The sequence below is a fragment of the Pristiophorus japonicus genome, chromosome 17 (genome assembly GCF_044704955.1).
Source record: "Pristiophorus japonicus isolate sPriJap1 chromosome 17, sPriJap1.hap1, whole genome shotgun sequence".
NCBI lineage: Eukaryota > Metazoa > Chordata > Chondrichthyes > Pristiophoridae > Pristiophorus > Pristiophorus japonicus.
Genome location: NC_091993.1, coordinates 107,042,048 through 107,063,695, shown reverse-complemented (window position 1 = coordinate 107,063,695; position 21,648 = coordinate 107,042,048). Strand labels below are relative to the sequence as shown.

Genomic DNA, 21,648 nt, shown 5'->3' with positions numbered 1-21,648 from the left:
CAGGCATTTACTTTCATTATGTTTTGTGCCGAGACTAACCGAACATTAATCGAATGGAAGGTCTTTCTGTTCATATCGGAAACAACAACAACAGCTTGTATTTATATAAAGCGCCCTTAACGTAGTAAAACACGTTACATTTTTTTGCAGTGCGGGAGATCGGCGGTGCGCCCTTTGACAACGCACTTAGGACAGTCAGCAGCAGCGAGGCGGAAGTGGGGACCGCCAGAAAAATCCCTGAGCTACATTTCACTGGTGGCGGTCACTGGACCGGGAGTCGGCGGCCGCTCAACTCCGCCACCAATCCGCCGCTTTCTGGCAGTAAGTGGCCTTTTTGGGGAGCTGAATTTCGGCCCCACTGTCTTTTGGATGAGATATTAAACCAAGGCCTTGTCTGTCCTCTCAGCTGGATGTAAAAGATCCCAAAGAACTTTTCCAAAAAGAGCGGGAGAGTTCTCCAAGTGTACTGGCCAACATTACTCCCTCAACCAACATCTCTAAAACATTATCTGATCATTTATCTCATTGCTGTTTGCAAGAACTGACTATGTTGAAATTGTCTGCCACTTTTCCCTTTAATACAACAGTGACTACACTTCAAACAGTATTTAAGTGGCTGTGAAGTGCTTTGGGGGGTCAGGAGATCCTGACAGGCACTATATAAATACAAGTTTTTCTCAAACATCGATGCTTTTTGAAAAATACCCACAACAGTTTTCAATTTTACTACATAAATCCAAGGGTAGATTTCCCATCCTCCGTGCACTATTTATTTTTGTGTCATTTGGGCGGGTGAAGAAGAAGTGGCAAGCTTCAGGAGGACAAAGACTGACTGGCAAAATGGGCAAAATGACACATGGCAAGTGATTTTAATGCAGAGAAGTGTGAAGTGGAAGGAAAAATGTAATATAAACTAAATGATACAATTTTAAAGGAAATGCAGGAGTAGAGAGACCTTTGGGTTCACATACACAAATCTTTGAAGCTGGCAGGACAAGTTGATCAGGAGGTTAAAATACATATGGGATCTGTAGCTTTATAAATAGAGGAATTGAGTACAAAAGCAAGGAAGTTATCCTAAACCTTTATAATAAATCACTGGTTGGGTCTTAGTTGGTGCCTAATTCTGGGTACCACAATTTCGGAAGGATGCCAAGGCCTTGGAGAGAGTGCAGATGAGATTTACTAAAATGGTAGCAAGGACGAAGGACTTCAGTTATGTGGAAAGATTAAAGAAGTTGGGATTGTTCTCCTTCGAACAGAGAAGGTTAAGGGAGATTTATTAGAGTGTTCAAATTTATGAGGGGTTTTGATATAGATAGAAACTGTTTCCAGTGACAGGAGGGCTGGTAACCAGAGGACACAGATTTAAGACAATTGGCAAAAGAACTAGGGAAGAGGAGAATTTTTTTACACAGTGAGTTGTTATGATCTGGAATGCACTGGCTGAAAGGGAATTGGAACTTGAAAATGAAAAATTTGTAGGGCTATGGGGAAAAAGCAGGGGAATGGGACTAATTGGATTGTTCCATGAGAGTATTGTTAGGTAGTGACCATTGCACAACCCTTGTGGAGACCAAGTCCTATCTTGACTGAGGACACCCTCCATCGTGCCATGTGGCTCTACCACCATTCGAAGTGGGATAGATCAAGCACAGGTCTAACAGCTCAAAACTGGGCATCCATGAGGCACTGTGAGTCAGCAATAATATAATTGTATTGCACAACAATCTCTAACCTCATGGCCCAACATATCCATCACTCCTCCATCACCATCAAGTCAGATGACCAACCTGGTTGAATGAGATGTATAGAAAAGCATGCCACAACAAGCACCAGGCACACCTAAAAATGATATGCCTAAAAATGAAACTGCAACACAAGACTACATGCATGCTAAACAGCAGAAGCAGCAGGCTATAGACAGAGCCAAGTGATCCCACAACCAATGAATCAGGTCAAAGCTCTGCCACTTCTAGTGGCGAACGGTGGTGGATGTTTAAGTAACTAACAGGAGGCGGAGGCTCCATGAACATCCCCATCCTCAAAGATGCTGGACCCCCTCAATAGGGATCAAGGGGGGAAAGTCTCCACTGGCTGGAGTCATACCTGGCACAAGGAAGATGGTTGTGGGTGTTGGAGGTCAATCATCTCAGTCCCAGTATATCGCTACAGGAGTTCTTCAGGGCACTGTCCGAGGCCCAACTATTTTCAGATGCTTCATCAATGATCTTCCCTCCATTGTAAGGTCAGAAGTGGGGCTGTTCGCAGATGATTGCACAGTGTTCAGCTCTATTTTCAATTCTTCAGATAATGAAGCAGTCCACACCTAAATATAGGCTTGGGCTGAGGTATGTGGTAAGCAACATTTGCACCACACAAGAGCCAAGCGGTGCCCCTCCTAACTCCCCATTAAATATCACAATGCCTACTTTATATAGGAGCTTCCAACACCTGGCCAAAGCTGACCATAAATTGTTGCAGACCCAAATTAGGTGGCATGATTTTGTGGTGTCATTTGTCCCATTTGCAGTAGAAAACCGAGAAAAATTCTGACCCCCCCAAAATTGACCATTTCTGCCCCCCAAAATTGACCAATTTCCTCATTATCGCATTGCTATTTGTGGGAGCTTGCTGTGCGCAAATTGGCTATTGCGTTTTCCACATTACAACAGTGACTACACTCCAACAGTACTTCATTGGCTGTAAAGCACTTTGGGATGTCCAGTGGTTGTGAAAGGCGCTATATAAATGCAAGTCTTTCTTTTCTTTCTTTTTATAGATGAAGCCTACCAGATACTAAAATTGGCCCCAGCAGCTCTCAAGAAAATTACAGGATGACACACGCCTGGATCTCCAGGTTAAGGGTAGTACCTGCGCAAATATGCTGATTTTTGATGAAAAAGAAAGGCTGAAGTGACAAATGATGCAGCACAAAAAATAATTATTTTGGAAAATCTTGTTTTTCATTCAAAATAACAGTTCGCAACAAAATTTGCCCCAATTGCCTGTCTGTGGCGGATGCATGATCACAGCTGATTTTAAACAAATAACAAGCAGCAAAGCCAGTTATAATCTATTTGTAATTAAAAAAAGCTCCAGGCCCATGGGATAGGCTTCTGTAGCAAAACATTGCTAAAGCAAATTCCAACAGAGCAGGGGAACCTGTTGTTGCCTTATCTTCATTGTTATTTAGTTTCCTGCAGCTTTGTTGTTGATACTGCTTTCTGGTGCTCAGTAATTGGTCAGTGGTAGTTTTGCGACTCCTGCGCTCTGCACCACACTGATGTCTTGCTTTAGTTATGCCGCTGAATCAGGATTTTGGGCCCATGGACACTTTCCATATCTGACACTTCTATGTGAGAAGGATATTGCAAGCCCTTTGGAGATAGAAACATAGAAACACAGAAATTTACAGTGCAAAAGGAGGCCATTTCGACCCATCGTGTCCACGTCGGCCGACAAAGAGCCACACGGCCCTTGGTCAGCAGCCCTAAAGGTTACATATAAACCTATGAACAATGACGGAAAGGCAAAGAGCACCCAGCCCAACCAATCCGCCTCATCACAACTGCGACACCCCTTATACTAAAACATTCTACACTCCACCCCAACCGGAGCCATGTGATCTCCTGGGAGAGACAAAAACCAGATAAAAACCCAGACCAATTTAGGGAGAAAAAATCTGGGAAAATGTGATGAGCACAACAACAACTTGCATTTATAAGATATTTTGTAGGTGCGGTCTAGCATGCTGCTTTGATTTCTGATTCCATCTACCGCGGCAGCCCTAGAACTCTGCTTGGAAAGTGCCCAGGCAATACAACTCCTAGCTTCTTACGCAGTCCCTCGGGGTCAAGGATGACTTGCTTCCTCACTAATATGAGTTCTTAGGTGACTGATGAGACCAATGCAGGACCTACAGTCTCTGTCACAGGTGGGGCAGATGGTGGCTGGGGGGACAGGTGGGTGGGGTGCTTAGGTTGTCGTACACTCCTTCCGCTGTTTGTACTTGGCCCCCGCGTGCTCCCGGCGAAGTGACTTGAAGCGTTCGGCGCCTTCCCAGATGCTTCTCCTCCATTTTGAGCGGTCTTGGGCCAGGGATTTCCAGGTGTCAGTGGGGATGGTGCACTTTTTCAAGGAGGCTTTGAGAGTGTCCTTGAAGCGTTTCCTCTGCCCACCTGGGACTCCTACAACTCTGTAGCAGAGCCAGGGCAGCTTACTTTTTAAATTGAAGATTTTTTTTCTTTCTGTATATTTATAGACATCAAATTGACAATTATGTGTGCTGGGTACTTAGAACATTTTCATCGTGTTAACACACATTTCTGGTCATAGTGCAGATGAGTTGAGGCTAAAGCACGCTCCATAGCATTGGTACGCCTTAACCCGTAGGGGGAGGAATGACAGAGAAAGAGCATTAAATTGCTTTGCCTTAAAAAAATAGCAGGCATTATGAGTACCTCTTTTCGAATGCCTTCATCTGAAATCTCCACGTAGACCCAGCTCTAATCTGCAGTCTCCAATCTGACATTATTTGATGAAGTAGCTCACTCCTTTGGCACTCCCTCCATGAATCGTGTGAGGATATCGTAGAGCGGCCTAACCCAAACTGTTCCTCACAGAGATAGAAAGCAAAGAAGCAACTACTAGAAGAATTTACAGCCACATAAACCAAGGGCAGTAAATAGCCACCACACATGCACAGTCAATACTGTTCCATTTTTAGCCTATATTCACATATTTATCTTGCACTCAGCACCAGAGAACAGTCCTGGAAGCGAGCCCTCGCTCCCTATGAACTGCAATTATGTTATGTGCACAATATATGGTAATCTTGCATTGCCTGGAGTGCAACATAAATACTGCTTGCTAAATTTAGCATATTGGACAGTACCCAAGCCCTTTCATCACTTCTCAGATCATTTGACCATGGCTGAGGCTATAAACTACGGAAGAAGTTTATTAAAAGTAACAGATAAACAGTAACAATTAAGTGATCTAGCAGATTGCAGTAGTTTACAAGACATATCTATGCTTACTTGAATTTAGAAAATAAGAAACAGACATTAATATTCATTAATTAGTAAATATTACATTAACAATAACTTTTACTCCAGAGTTATTCTCTCTTCCTCCAGAGTCTTTTTTTAATGGCTTCAGAATTGGAAGTCTGCTCGCTATTATATGCTCACTGGTGCCCTTTGAAGTTTGACTAGGGAAAAAAAAGATTCAAATATAGCTGCCAGTCATAAAGAACCTTAAACACACGGGTAGCTCCAGGTACGACACACTGGACTGTCAGCAATGTCAGCAATGTCCACCTAAAAAGTGATGGATTCACTCGTCATTTAGTCGCAGAACCCATTTTGACTTAACTGACCATTTGACCGAACAAAGTAAGCAGTTACACAAGGTTGGAATGAAAACATTAGTGTATGAGCACCTTCCTGATTCATCAAATGGAAAGTTAGACTCTGTGATCCCGAACTTCCTGGGGGTGTGGTGGAGTGAAACCAATGTCTGCCCTCGCCCCAAGCCAGAGATTCTGTCCCAAATCCAGGGGACACCGTTATTGGCATGGCCTGGGCAAGTGCATTGTGCCTGCAAGGTGCATCAGTAACACCTTCCCCGAACCACCGGCTGGAATGTCGGAGCAGTGCCGTGCCAATCTGACGACAGAAAGGAGGTCCAGCAAAGCGCCGAAGAACATTTTTCTCTTTGAATTTTCTGCACCCAATGGAGCAAGCAGCCATCTTTGGGAAAATAATCAATCGCCTCCAGGATCAATTACCTTTCCCCAGTAAAGTGTTGGGCCTCAGAGGGACACCGTGCCGGCCTTTTTCCAATAAGCAAAGCTTAAAAGGGACAAATCAGAGTTGATAGGGAGAAACTATTTCCACTTGCAGGAGGGTTGGTAACTGAGGACACAGATTTAACATGATTGCCCAAAAATCCAGGGGGCATGGGAACAGGAGTAGGCCATGCAACCCCTCAAGCCTGTTCTACTATTCAATTAGATCATGGCTGATCTGCATCTTAACTCCATCTACCTGCCTTGGTTCCGAAAGTCTTAATACCCATGCCTAACAAAAATTCATCAGTCTCTGTTTTGGCATTTTCAATTGGCCTAGAGCCTCAACAGATTTTGAGGGGAGAGAATTCCAGATTCCAGATTGTGACATCCCCCCTGAACCGACTAGCTCTAATTTTAAGGTGATGCCCATTTGTTCTGGACTCTCCGATCTGAGGAAACAGTTCCTATCTACCCTATCAAATTGTTTCTTTATTTTTTTAGTTGTTATGATCTGGAATGCACTGCCTGAAAGGATAGTGGAAGCAGATTCAATGGTAACTTTCAAAAGGGAATTGGATATATACTTAAAAAGGAAAAAAATTGCAATGTTATGGGGACAGAGCAGGGAAGTGGAACTAATTAGTAGCTCTTTTTAAAAATTTATTCTTGTGATGTGAGCGTCGCTGGCAAGGCCAGCATTTATTGCCCATTCCTAATTGTCCTTGAGAAGATGTTGGTGAGCCAACTTCTTGAACCACTGCAGTCCTTGTGGTGAAGGTACTGCCACAGTGCTATTAAGGAGGGACTTCCAGGATTTTGACCCAGCAACGATGAAGGAATGGCAATATATTTCCAAGTCAGGATAGTGTGTAACTTGGAGGGAAACTTACAGGTAACAGTGTTCCCATGCGCCTGCTGGCCTTGACCTTTTTGATGGTAGAGGTTGTGGATTTGAAAGGTGTTGCCGAAGAAGCCTTGATGAGTTGCTGCAGTGCATCTTGTAGATGATACACACTGCAACCACGGCACACAGGTGGTGGAGTGAGTGAATGTTTAAGGTGGTGCATGGGGTGCCAATCAAGCGGGCTGTTTTGTCCTGGACGGTGTCGAGTTTTTTGAGTGTTGTTGGAGCTTCACTCATCCAGGCAAGTGGAGAGTATTCCATCACACTCCTGACTTGTGCCTTGTAGATGGTGGAAAGGCTTTGGGAGTCAGGAGTTGAGACACTCGCCGCAGAATACCCAGCCTCTAGCCTGCTCTTGTGGCCACAGTATTTATGTGGCTGGTCCAATTAAGTTTCTGGTCAATGGTGACCCCCAGGATGTTGATGGTGGAGGATTTGGCGATGGTAATGCCTCTCTTTCAGAGAGCCAGAACAGGCATGATAGGCCGAATGTTCTCCTTCAGTGCTGTACGACTCTAGGTCTAAGAGTACTTAAGGAAGTGGCCCTAGAAATAGTGGATGCATTGGTGATCATTTTCCAACAGTCTATCGACTCTGGATCAGTTCCTATGGACTGGAGGGTAGCTAATGTAACACCACTTTTTAAAAAAGGAGGGAGAGAGAAAATGGGGAACTATAGCCTGACATCGGTAGTGGGGAAAATGTTGGAATCAATTATTAAAGATGAAATAGCAGCGCATTTGGAAAGCAGTGACAGGATCGGTCCAAGTCAGCATGGATTTATGAAAGGGAAATCATGCTTGACAAATCTTCTGGAATTTTTTGAGGATTTAACTAGTAGAGTGGACAAGGGAGAACCAGTGGATATGGTGTATTTGGACTTTCAAAAGGCTTTTGACAAGGTTCCACACAAGAGATTGGTGTGCAAAATTAAATCACATGGTATTGGGGGTAACGTATTGACGTGGATAGAGAACTGGTTGGCAGACAGGAAGCAGAGAGTCGGGATAAACGGGTCCTTTTCAGAATGTCAGGCAGTGACTAGTGGGGTGCTGCAGAGCTCAGTGCTGGGAACCCAGCTATTTACAATATACATCAATGATTTAGATGAAGGAATTGAGTGTAATATCTCCAAGTCTGCGGGTGACACTAAGCTGGGTGGTGGTGTGAGCTGTGAGGAGGATGCTAAGAGGCTACAGGGTGACTTGGACAGGTTAGGGGAGTGGGCAAATGCATGGCAGATGCAGTATAATGTGGATAAATGTGATGTTATCCACTTTGGTGGCAAAAGTATGAAGGCAGAATATTATCTGAATGACGGCAGATTAGGAAAAGGGGAGGTGCAACGAGATCTGGGTGTCATGGTACATCAGTCATTGAGAGTTGGTATGCAGGTACAGCAGGTGGTGAAGAAGGCAAATGGCATGTTGGCCTTCATAGCTAGGGGATTTGAGTAGAAGAGCAGGGAGGTCTTACTGCAGTTGTCTAGGGCCTTGGTGAGGCCTCATCTGGAATATTGTGTTCAGTTTTAGTCTCCTAATCTGAGGAAGGACATTCTTGCTATTGAGGGAGTGCAGCAAAGGTTCACCAGACTGATTCCCGGGATGGCAGGACTGACAAGTGAGGTGAGACTGGATCGTCTGGGCCTGTATTCACTGGAGTTTAGAATGATGAGAGGGGATCTCATAGAAACATATAAAATTCTGATGGGACTGGACAGGTTAGATGCAGGAAGCATGTTCCCGATGTTGGGGAAGTCCAGAACCAAGGGTCACAGACTAAGGATAATGGGTAAGCCATTTAGGACCGAGCTGAGGAGAAACTTCTTTACTCAGAGAATTGTGAACCTGTGGAATTCTCTACCGCAGAGAGTTATTGATGCCAGTTCATTTGCTATATTCAATAGGGAGTTAGATATGGCCCTTACAGCTAAAGGGATCAAGGAGTATGGAGAGAAAGCAGGAAAGGGATACTGAGGTGAATGATCAGTCATGATCTTATTGAATGATGGTGCAGGCTCGAAGGGCCGAATGGCCTACTCCTGCACCTAGTTTCTTTGTTTCTATGTTTCTATGTAAGTCAGTTCTCATAAATATCTGGATTGAAAGCTACTGTCACTCCCCCTAACAAAATGTAACATAATGACGCTCAGGGCAATTCCAACCACATGGATGGGATATGGATTTATTTACAATGAACCCAATTTAAGCTGACCAGCAAGAAAAAAACATCTGTAGAATTTAAAATTATAAAAGGGCGAAAATTGGCCCTTTTTATAGCCCGGGCGAGGGGGGTGATAGCGTCTCCTGGGAAAATGCCACGGGGGTTTGGGGGACGCTGTCCCGGCAGCACCGGGCTCTGCAATTAACACCCCAGGCCGGCGCACATCCAGCGATGACGTCATCGCCGTGTGCGCCGACTCCTCACCGCCCCACGCCGACCCCTTTGCGCCGCGTGGGGGAAATTGTCCCACGGAGCGCGAAGCTGGAGGAGATCTGCCGCCGGGGCACTTCAGGCCACCATTTGAATTTGTCGGCCGACTCTTGCCTTGGCCGAACAATGGCGGACCTAGCAACGGCCAGGCTGCCAACACACAGCACGGCACTCCATTATGGGTGACTGGCTGCTGGTCCGGTCGTTCAGCTCCCTGGTGGCCCAGTGGCCCAGTGAGACAGCGCTCCATCTCCTTTGAGGGGTGCACGTGCCCAATTTCATGTCGGGGCGGTGCTTCTGGGTCAGGCGATAAAAATCCTGGCCGCGCAAGGTTACTGCCCCCAGTTGGGGCGAGGGGCAATTTTAGCCCCAAAGACTTTCGTATGATTACAAAATATGATGACACTCCCCATTTGGAACAGTGGCCAAACTAAAAATAATTATCTCTAGAAATATGTGAAGGCCAGGAAAGGCAGCAAGTGGGGGCTGATGCCAATGGCTTTAATGATGACTATATATAATATACATATATATATATTTTAAATGATATAGGCACTCTGTCAAACTTCATTGGTTGAACCTTTGTCCCTCAAAACTGATGGACAGAGCTTTGAATCAATTACATGATTGGTTAAGAACCCGGTCCATTATATTTGAGGGACATTGAAACTTTACTTTGTCAGGGTGGACGATATCCAACTTTTTAAAATCGGGCTCCATTTTAAGAAAAAAAACACAGCGGGCTGAAGTTATCTAATAGTTTGAGATACAAGATTTCTTAAGACAGCCATGTCCTGATCCTTGGATTTAAGAGTCTAACCAATCCTGGGAAGTTAGTGATTAACCTCGCCTATATCCTAATTGTGAAATCTACTCAACCTTGATCAGCAAGTGAATGCAAGAGATTCCAATAATAACTGTAGCTGCAATAAAGCAAAAGTGGATCACACACCTGGATTGGGATCTGGTTGGTTTGCAAAGGGGGATGGAAGGGAAGGAGAGAGGAGGGAGAGAAGGAAGAAGATGAGGAGGAGGAGGAGTCTATATTAGCTAAGAACATTAATATTCATCTTGGTGATTAAAGGTAGCAACCCATGCTCACTGATATTAAATAGTGGATAAAGACATCCAAAAATTGATCTGCCAGAAATGTAACAGTCAGCATTTATATTCAGTGGAATCATAGAATCATAGAGCACAGAAGGAGGCCAGTCGGGCCACTGTGCTAGCTCTCTGAAACTGCTGTTTGATTGGTCCCACTCCCCTGCATTTTCCCCATAGCCCTGCAAATCTTTCCTTTTGGCTCCGTCTGCCCTCTCAAGTGAATATAAAAAAATCCCACGGCACTAATTCGAAGAAGAGCAGGGGAATTATCCCAGGTATCCTGGCCAATATTTATCCCTCAATCAACGTCCCTATTCAGATTATCTGGTCATTATCACATTGCTGTTTGTGGGAGCTTGCTGTACGCAAATTGGCTGCCGCATTTCTCACATTACAACAGTGACTACACTCCAAAAATATTTCATTGGCTGTAAAGTGCTTTGAGATGTCCGGTGGTCATGAAAGGCGCTATATAAATGCAAGTCTTTCTTTTTTCTTTTCAAGTATATATCCCATTCCCTATGGAAATGTTACACACAATTTCCATTGTTATCATGTTTGTTTCTCTATTATTGGAACTTGTTACATTCTGTAAACAAAAGACATTAGACAGAAGTATGGCCTATCCTGCTCCTAATTCTTACGTTCTTATATAAGAATCTTATTTTCAAACTGAAACTCAACAACCCAGCAAGTCTTAACATCCCCAGGGTGGGTGGGTGAGTGAGTGAGTGAGTGAGTGAGTGAGTGAGTGAGTGAGTGAGTAAACTGTTATCGCTGGGTGATAAAATAATCATAACTCAGTGTGATGCTATCACAATTGAATTGTTTACCATCATTTATTGTTCAGGTTTGCACGTAAGAACAGTCATTAGGGTGAAAAGCTGGAACGTTGCTTGCATCTGTGGAACCTCATTCCAGCCAAGTCGTTTCCTTCAGGAAAGAATATGAGGAGGAAAGAATAGAATTACCCTGATCACTTACGTTCACAAGTGGCCTGTAATGGTGTCCAAGTTGAATCGTCCTGACAGGTAACAAATGTTGAACTTCCTTCCTGGAACAGGTAACCTAGGTAACAGTTGTAAATAACCTCAGCACCCACAGGAAATGAAGTCAAAGAAATAAATTCACTGGTTGGTGATCCATATTCTAAACGTGGAGGTTTTAGACAGTCACCTGGAAAAAAAACATAAATTTTAAGTTCATAGTTTGAAATTCCTCTAACAATCTTCCTTCCAATTGCATTAAGTTCATGCCTAAACTAACTCTCTCCCTTCATTCAAATAAGGGTTGAGCAATCCTTACTGCTAACTTTAGGAGGTTGATTTTGTATATTTTTAGGATTTGCTCAACCATTTCAAATCCACTGGTCCATTTGAAAGTTAACATGCAGGTACAGCAAGCAATTAGGAAGGCACAAAGTATGTTGGCCTTTATTGCAACGGGGTTGGAGTATAAGAGTACGAAAGTCTTGCTGCTATTATATAGGGCCCTGGTGAGACCACACCTGGAGTACAGTGTACAGTTTTGTCTCCTTACCTAAAGAAGGATATATTTGCCTGTGATCCACAAAGTCCACTAGATTAGATTCCTGAGATGAGAGGGCTATCCTATGAGGAGAGATTGAGTAGAATGGGTCTATATTTTCTGGAGTTTAGGTGATCTCACTGAAATGTATAAAATTCTTAGAAGGCTTAACAGGGTAGATGCTGAGATGCCGTTTACCGTGGCTGGAGAGTCTAGAACTTGGGGCCATAGTCTCAGGTTAAGGGGTCGGTCATTTAGAAATGAGGAGACATTTCTTCACTTAGAGGGTTGTGAGTCTTTGAATTCTCTATCCCAGAGGGCTGTGGATGCTCAGTCATTGAGTATATTCAAGACAGAGATCGATAGATTTTTGGACACCAAGGGAATCAAGGGATAGGCCGTGAAAATGGAGCTGAGGGATCGTCATGATCTTATTGAAAGGCGGCGCAGGCTGGAGGGGCCTTATGGCCTACTGTTCCTCCTCATGTACAAGGTGGCACTGACTGCTCCTATTGATCTCTAAGTTCTAGGACTTGCAATCCCAGGAATCAATTTACTTCTTTTTCTTGGGCAGTCGCTCGGAGTCGAGGATGACTTGCTTCCACACTAGCATGAGTTCTAAGGTGACTGATGAGTCCAATGCGGGATCTGTCACAGGTGGGGTAGGTGGTGGTTGGAGGGATGGTTGGGTGGGCTGTTTGTACTTGACTTCCGCGTGCTCCCAACAAAGAGACTCAAAGTGTTCGGCACCTTCCCGAATGCTTCTTCTCCACTTTGAGCGGTCTTGGGCCAGGGATTCCCAAGAGTCGGTGGGGATGCTACATTTTTTCAAGGAGACTTTGAGGGTGTCCTTGAAGTGTTTCCTCTGCCCTCCTGGGACTCGCTTGCTGTGATGTAGAGTAGAGTAGAGTGCCGTTTCGGGAGTCTTGTATCGGGCATGCAAACTACATGTCCCGCCCATCGGAGCTGATTGAGCGTAGTCAATGCTTCGATGCTGGGGATGTTGGCCTGAGAGAGAACACGGACATTGGTACGATTATCCTGCCAATGGATTTGCAGGATTTTGCAGGATTTACTAAGAATTCTTTGGAGTTATGGATTATTGATCATAGTTCAGTATTTTGGAGAAATACTTCTTCCCTACTTTGTTTCAAATTGTTTTGTATTGCACCTTGAGTCACTCTCTTAGTCCAATGGCAAAGTTCCCATCCCCTTCTCCTTTAATCTTTCCCTCCATGTAAATTCCTCAACCCATATTCACGGCCACCCCCTTGACCTTGCAATCTCTCGTGGCCTTACTATTCCAACCATATCAAATAAAGATAAAGCCATCTCAGACCATTTCCTTGTATCGCTCTCGACCCACGTCCCCCTTCCCCGATCCAAACCTACTTCCTTCTGCATCCGCCCCTGGAAGAAACTCTCTCCAAACTCTCTTACAATGTGCTTATCAACTCAAAATGTCCAACCTTTGGCCCTCTTTTAACAATGGCAACCACCGATCTGCTCAACCGCAACCTCACCACCACCTTTGATGCCCTAGTCTCTATTAAAAGGATTACTCTCTCCCACGCTGGTCATTCCCCCAGTGCAGCCCTCATCTTTGCTCCCTCAAGTCCAAGGGACGCAGACTTAGAAACATAGAAACATAGAAAATAGGTGCAGGAATAGGCCATTCGGCCCTTTGAGCCTGCACCGCCATTCAATGAGTTCATGGCTGAATGGATGTGGCGGACAACTGGTTTAGCCATTTACCGCCAGATCTGGCTCGAACACATAAAACATTATCAGGTTCTACTCTTGTCTACAAAAACTGCTCACTATTCCAGGATCATTCTGGATTGCAAAAATAACACCCAGCTATGATTCTCTACTGCTAACCGTCTCCTTAAACCCCTCTCCCCTGTCCCACCACACTCATGTCCAACAAGTCTGAGGAGCTCATGGACATCTTTGTCTCAAAGACTGAGATCATCCAATCAGCTGCCTCTGCAAGTTCCCTTCTATCACCTAGCCCACACAGCCAAACTTCATCTGAGGCTCCCCCCTGTCCTAGCCTTCAACTCATATCTTTCTCTAGTTTCTCTTTGATCTCCCCTCTTGATCTCTCCAAACTCATCTTGTCCATGAGACCCACTTCCTGCTCCCTTGACCCTATTCCCACTAAACTGCTGACCACCCAACTTCCTTTCCTGGCTCCCATGTTAGCCAACATTGTTAACAGTTCTCCCTCCTCAGGTACTGTTCCCCTCTCCTTTAAATCTGCTGTCATCATCCCTCTCATCAATAAAAGCAACCCTTGACCCCACTTTGCTTGCGAGCTATCACCTCATCTCCAACCTCCCTTTCCTTTCCAAAGTACTTGAACGTGTTGTCGCCTCCCAAATCCGTGACCATCTTACCATGATGGTTTTCGCCCCTGACACAGTACCGAAGCAGCTCTCATCAGAGCCTCAAATGACATCCTTTGTGACCGTGACAAAGGTAGAACATTATCGGGATGCAGGAACGGGAAGAGAAGCCATTGCGGGAGATTTTCTAACTATGATTAGATAGATAAGAATAGAACCAGGTGAGTGTAGTCCCGCCTATCTGGATGTTGGAGAAGCATTGGAGTTGTCGGCAGACTTTGACACAGTGGACCACGCCATCCTTCTCCAATGCTTCTCCAACATCCAGATAGGTGGGACTACACTCACCTGGTTCTATTCTTACCTATCTAATCGTAGTCAGAAAATCTCCTGCATTGGCTTCTCTTCCCTTCCTGCATCATTACCTCTGGTGTCCCCCAAGGATCTGTCATTGGCCCCCTCTTATTTCTCATCTATATGCTGCCCCTTGGCGATATCATGCGAAAACACCAAGTCAGTTTCCACATGTACGCTGACAACAGCCAGCTCTATCTCTCCACCATTTCTCTCGACCCCTGCTTGGTATCTAAATTGTCAGACTGCTTGTCCGACATCCAGTACTGGATGAGCAGAAATTTTCTCTAATTAAATATTGGGAAGACCGAAGCCATTATCTTTGGTCTCTGCCACAAACTGCGTTCCCTAACCACTGACTCCATCCCTCTCCTGAGCATCAATCTGAGAGTGAACAAGACTGTTCGCAATCTAGGTGTCACAGAAACATAGAAATTTAAAGTGCAGAAGGAGGTCATTTCGGTCTATCGTGTCCTCGCTGGTCGACAAAGAGCCACACGGCCCTCAGTCAGCAGCCTTGAAGGATACATATAAATCTATTAACAATGAACAATGGCAGACAGGTAAAGAGAAACTGGCCCAACCAGTCCGCCCCTACAATTACGATACTTCATAGAAACATAGAAACATAGAAATCCACAGTGCAGAAGGAGGCCATTTCGGCCCATCGTGTCCGCACAGGCAACAAAGAGCCACACGGACCTCGGTCAGCAGCCCTGAAGGTTACATATAAACCTATGGACAATGAATAATGGTGGATAGGTAAAGAGCACCCAGCCCAACTAGTCTGCCCCACACAACTGCGACACCGCTTGCACCAAACATTCTACACTCCACCCCAACCGGAGCCATGTGCTCTCCTGGGAGAGGAAAAAAAGATAAAAACCCAGGCCAATCGGGGAAAATAATCTTGGAAAATTCCTCTCCAATCCATCCAGGCGATCAAAACTAATCCAGGAGATTACTCTGGCCGTATACGATTCCCTGCAGTACTTACCATCATATCTGCACCAGCCAACAAGAGGTTATGGTTTTATGAAAGGGAAATCATGTTTGACAAATTTGCTGGAGTTCTTTGAGCATGTAACGAGCAGGGTGGATAAGGGGAAACCAGTGCATGTGGTGTATTTGGATTTCCAGAAGGCATTCGATAAGGTGCCACATAAGAGGTTACTGCACAAGATAAAAGCTCATGGTGTTGGGGGTAATATATTAGCATGGATAGAGGATTGGCTAACTAACAGAAAACAGAGAGTTGGGATAAATGGGTCATTTTCCGGTTGGCAAACAGTGACTAGTGGGGTGCCGCAGGGCTCAGTGCTGGGACCCCAGCTATTTACAATATACATCAATGATTTAGATGAAGGAATTGAGTGTAATATCTCCAAGTTTGACACTAAAAGATTGGTGTGCAAAATTAAAGCACATAGTATTGGGGGTAATGTCTTGATGTGGATAGAGAATTGGTTGGCAGACAGGAGCAGAGAGTCGGGATAAACCGGATGACACTAACCTGGGTGGCAGTGTGAGCTGTGAGGAGGAAGCTACGAGGCTCCAGGGTGACTTGGATAGGTTAGGTGAGTGGGCAAATGCATGGCAGATGCAGTATAATGTGGATAAATGTGAGGTTATCAACTTTGGTGGCAAAAACATGAAGGCAGAATATTATCTGAATGGCGGCAGATTAGGAAAAGGGGAGGTGCAACGAGACCTGGATGTCATGGTACATCAGTCATTGAAAGTTGGCATGCAGGTACAGCGATGAAGAAGGCAAATGACATGTTGGCCTTCATAGCTAGGGGATTCGAGTATAGGAGCAGGGAGGTGTTACTGCAGTTATGCAGTGCTTTGGTGAGGCCTCATCTGGAATATTGTGTTCAGTTTTGGTCTCCTAATCTGAGGAAGGACGTTCTTGCTATTGAGGGAGTGCAGCGAAGGTTCACCAGACTGATTCCCAGGATGGCAGGACTGACATATGAGGAGAGACTGGATCGACTGGGCCTGTATTCACTAGAGTTTAGAAGAATGAGAGGGGATCTCATAAAAACATATAAAATTCTGACAGGACTGGACAGGTTAGATGCAGGAAGAATGTTTCCGATGTTGGGGAAGTCCAGAACCAGGGATCACAGTCTAGGATAAGCGGTAAGCCATTTAGGACCGAGATGAGGAGAAACTTCTTCACTCAGAGAGTTGTTAACCTGTGGAATTCTCTACCGCAGAGAGTTGTTGATGCCATTTCGTTCGATATGGCCCTGAGCCTGCTCAAGGGATCAAGGGGTATGGAGAGAAAGCAAGAAAGGGGTGCTGAGGTGAATGATCAGCCATGATCTTATTGAATGGTGGTGCAGGCTCGAAGGGCCGAATGGCCTACTCCTGCACCTATTTTCTATGTTTCTATGTTTCTATAACATCCCTCCTCACAGGTGTAATAGTTTATTTAATCAATACAGTGACCCCCCCACGTTTTTACCCTCCTCTCTGTCCTGTCTAAAAATCCTGTAACCAGGAATATTGATCTGCCAAACCTGCCCCTCTCTCAGCCATGTTTCTGTAATGGCTATACTGTCATACTCCCAAGTGTCTATCTGTGCTCTCTGCTTAGCTACCTTATTCACTATACACCTTGCAACGAAGTATACACCATTTAGCACAGGAAGACCTCCTTGATTACTTTTTACTAACCCTTGTTTCCTCTGTCTTACATATTCACTTTCTGCATTCTTGCTTTCAAATTTCAGCTTTATTTACTTCCCTATTGAATTTGTTCTCAGGTTCCCATCCCCCTGCCAAGCTAGCTTAAACTCTCCCCAACAGCAGTAACAAAACTCCCCGCGAGGATATTGGTCCCGGCGTTATTGAGGTGTATCCCATCCGGTTTGTACAGGTCCCATTTGCCCCAGAAGCGGTCCCAATGCCTTAGGAATTTAAAGCCCTCCCTCCTACACCAACTCTCCAGCTACGCGTTCATCATCACTCTCCTTATATTTTGTAATCATGAGCACGTGGCACCGGTAGTAACCCGGAGATTACTACCATTGAGGTCCTACCCTAAATTCTGCCTGCAGGACCTCATCTCTCTTTCTACCTATGTCATTGGTCCTGATATGGACCACAACCTCTAGCTGTTCACCCTCTTCACCACCCCCCCGCCAGAATGCCCTGCATCCGCTCTGTGACATCCTTGACTCTGGAGGCACCATACCATCCTGCAGTCATGTCTATGGCCGCAGACATGCCTGTATAAACCCCTAACTATTGAATCCCCTACCACTATTTTATTCTTTTTCCCTCCCCCCTGTGCAGCTGGGCAACCCATGGTGTCTTGGACTTGGCTCTGGCTGCACTCCCCAGAGGCACCATCGCCCTCACCAGTGCTCAGAAAAGAATATCAGTTGGAAAGCGAGATGGACTCACAGGGGTCTCCTGCACTACCTGCCTAGCATTCTTCCTCCATCTTGTGTTCACCTACTTCCCCTCTACCTGCATGCTTTTAAGCTGCGGGGTGACCACCTTCTGAAATTAGGAATAGTGTTAAATCCAAGCAAGAAGCATAAAAATTGGCCAAAGCAGAAAATTTGAGGACTGGGAGAAATATAGAATTCAGCAGAGGAGGACAAAGGGTTTAATTAGGAGGGGGGGAAATAGAATATGAGAGTAAGCTTGCAGGGAACATAAAAACTGACTGCAAAAGCTTCCACAGATATATGAAGAGAAAAATATTAGTGAAGACAAATGTAGGTCCCTTACAGTCAGAATCAGGTGAAGTCATAATAGGGAACAAAGAAATGGCAGGCCAATTGAACAAATACTTTGGTTCTGTCTTCACTAAGGAAGACACACATAACCTTCTGGAAATACTAGGGGAACAAGGGTCTAGCGAGAAGGAGGAACTGAAGGAAATCCTTATTAGTCAGCAAATTATGTTCAGGAAATTGATGGGATTGAAGGCCGATAAATCACCAGGGCCTGATAATTGGCATCTCAGAGTACTTAAGGAAGTGGCCCTAGAAATAGTGGATGCATTGGTGGTGATTTTCCAACATTCTATAGACTCTGGATCAGCTCCTATGGACTGGAGGGTAGCTAATATAACCCCACATTTAAAAAAAAGGAGGAAGAGAGAAAACAGAGAATTATAGACTGGTCAGCTTGATATCGGTGGTGGGGAAAATGTTGGAATCAATTATTAACGATGTAATAGCAGCGCATTTGGAAAGCAGTGACAGGATCGGTTCAAGTCAGCATGGATTTATGAAAGGGAAATCATGCCTGACAAATCTTCTGGAATTTTTTGAGGATGTAGCTCTTAGAGTGGACAAGGGGGAGCCAGTGGATTTGGTGTATTTAGACTTTCAAAAGGCTTTTGACAAGGTCCCACATAAGAGATTAGTGTGCAAAATTAAAGTACATGGTATTGGGGGTAATGTACTGACATGGATAGAGAACTGGTTGGCAGACAGAAACCAGAGAGTCGGAATAAATGGGTCCTTTTCAGAATGGCAGGCAGTGACTAGTGGGGTACCGCAAGGTTCAGTGCAGGGACTCCAGCTATTTACAATATACATTAATGGTTTAGACGAAGGAATTGAATGTAATATCTCCAAGTTTGCAGATGTCACTAAGCTGGGTGGCAGTGTGAGCTGTGAGGAGGATGCTAAGAGGCTGCAGGGTGACTTGGACAGGTTAGGTGAGTGGGTAATTACATGGCAGATGCGGTATAATGTGGATAAATGTGAGGTTATCCACTTTGGTGGTAAAAGCAGGATGGCTGAATATTATCTGAATGGTGACAGATTGGTAAAAGGGAAGGTGCAACGAGACCCCTGGGTGTCATGGTACATCAGTCATTGAAGATTGGCATACAGGTGCAGCAGGCGGTGAAGAAGGCAAATGGCATGTTGGCCTTCATAGCGAGAGGATTTGAGTATAGGAGCAGGGAGGTCTTACTACTGTTGTACAAGGCCTTGGCAAGGCCACACCTTGAATATTGTGTAGAGTTTTGGTCTCCTAATCTGAGGAAGGACATTCTTGTTATTGAGGGAGTGCAGCGAAGGTTCACCAGATGGATTCCCGGGATGACAGGACTGACATATGAAGAAAGACTGGATCGACTAGGCTTGTATTCAATGGAATTTAGAAAAATGAGAGGGATCTCATAGAAACACATAAAATTCTGACGGGATTGGACAGGTTAGATGCAGGAAGAATGTTCCCGATGTTGGGGAAGTCCAGAACCAGGGATCACAGTCTAAGGATAAGGGGTAAGCCATTTAGGACCGAGATGAGGAGAAACTTCTTCACTCAGAGTTGTGGGCATGTGGAATTCTCTTCCACAGAAAGTTGTTGGGGCCAGTTCGTTAGATATATTCAAAAGGGAGTTAGATGTGGCCCTCATGGCTAAATGGATCAAGGGGTATGGAGAAAAAGCAGGAAAGGGGTACTCAGGTGAATGATCAGCCATGATCATATTGCATGGTGATGCAGGCTCGAAGGGCTGAATGGCCTACTCCTGCACCTATTTTATATGTTTCTATGAAACGTGCTATCCACATAGCTCTCAGCCTCGCGGATGCACCGTAGTGACTCCAGCTGCCGCTCTTGCTCCGAAACGTGGAGCTCGAGTAGTTGAAGCTGGAGACACCTCCTGTATTCATGATTGTCTAGGCCGTACGAAGCGTCCAGGACTTGGCTTCCGGTTAAAAAGCGCCTCGATTTCAAAATTCTCACTCTTGTTTACAAGTTACACCATGGCCTTGTACCTTCCTATATCTGTAATCTTTTTCAGCCTCACAACCCCACGAGATGTCTGCGCTCCTCAAATTCTGGCCTCTTGAACATCCCTTATAGCTGCTCAACCATCGGTGGCCATGCCTTCTGCTGTTTGGGCCCTAAGCTCTGGAACTCCCTCCCTAAACCTCTCTACCTCTCTTTCCTCCTTTAAAACGCTCCTTAAAACCTACCTCTTTAAACAAGCTTTTGGTCACCTACCATAATTTCTTCTTATGTGGCTCGGTGTCAAATGTATCAGTTTTGTCTTGTAACATTGCTGTGATGCGCCTGGGACGTTTTACTACGTTAAAGGCGCTATATAAATACAAGTTATCATTATTTTACTATGTTTCTATTGCACCCTTCAATTCTTTCGAATGATGGCCTTCAAAGTTGAAATGCAATCGTAAGAATATAAAAACCATGAGATTTTGAACGTAAGATTATCTATAGAAGAGATGGAGGCTCGCTAAGCGGGAACATAGGCTGCAGAATCAGCCCTCCAGTGCTGTGCAGTCCTGTATCCCATCCACACTCCTGGCTAGCGAGGCTCCGCAATGTGGCGCCGCAAAACCACCCCTGCTCTCTGTCCTTTCAATTCTAAATATAGGCACCGTCCTACTGAGGAGAACCACGAGAAACAGCGACCCTTTCGGATTCTTCATGCTTACATCAGGCGATCGAAATAATAAGCTGCTATCACAAGTCTTCACCAGTAGAGGTAGTAATATTCACATGTGTCAAACAAAGACTCGAGTGAATAAAACCATGCAGAATTCGACCGTCTTTCGAATAGAGATGAGCTGATCTAAGAGTATTCCCTCATTGAGCCAAGTACAAATAAGCGTACATCGGACTACTGCATGGTCGTGGCGTGCGAATCTGAGGATCTGTCCAGATTTGCACTCTGCAGTGCTGAAGTGTACCTGAGGTGACAGGTCAGGATGATAACGCAATGCCTGGTGAAGTTATGCAGATATAATCGGGCAAAAGCGCTCTGCACAACGGCCCACAATATTGTCCAATGGGCTTTAACTTGCCCTGACAGTCCTCGCTCAATCAAGGAGCAATTCCTTCCATAGCCGAATAGCCGCAGTTACACCTGCATAGAAATCTATAAAGCCCTGTGTGATATCCGATCCACCCTCTCAACAGAGGACCTGTGAGATGGTGGGATACAACTTAAAACCTCAGATTTTATTTTAAAGCAATTAACAAATGGTGCTGCCAAACTGCTCCACCTCTTGTCGAGTAACACGCCTGAAGCCGCGATAAAGAGCAAAGCCCCCAGGAGCGCTGCTTACCCGCCGTGACCCGGGCCAAGCCGGCCATGCAGATGGCCAGGAGAGCGAGGACCAGTGTCTCTGCCATTTCCAGCAGCTCCCGGACCGAATGGGCATTGAACA

General features: G+C 45.1%; 1 protein-coding gene across 4 annotated transcripts in view; it reads right to left on the bottom strand.

The window, feature by feature from the left end:
- LOC139227885 (complement decay-accelerating factor, GPI-anchored-like) overlaps nt 1-21,648 on the bottom strand; it is a 48,173-nt gene extending 26,525 nt beyond the window's left edge. For 2 of the 4 annotated variants that reach the window (XM_070858994.1, XM_070858995.1), the window contains exons 1-2: nt 21,547-21,648; nt 11,223-11,414 (exon numbers count right to left, since the gene is read on the bottom strand). In XM_070858994.1, coding sequence (XP_070715095.1) covers nt 11,223-11,414; nt 21,547-21,613 — 259 coding nt within the window. In that variant the 5' untranslated portion in view covers nt 21,614-21,648. Of the gene's footprint in view, nt 1-4,463; nt 4,715-11,222; nt 11,415-21,546 lie in introns of those variants that run through there. The other 2 variants (XM_070858997.1, XM_070858996.1) reach the window with 2 other exon arrangements.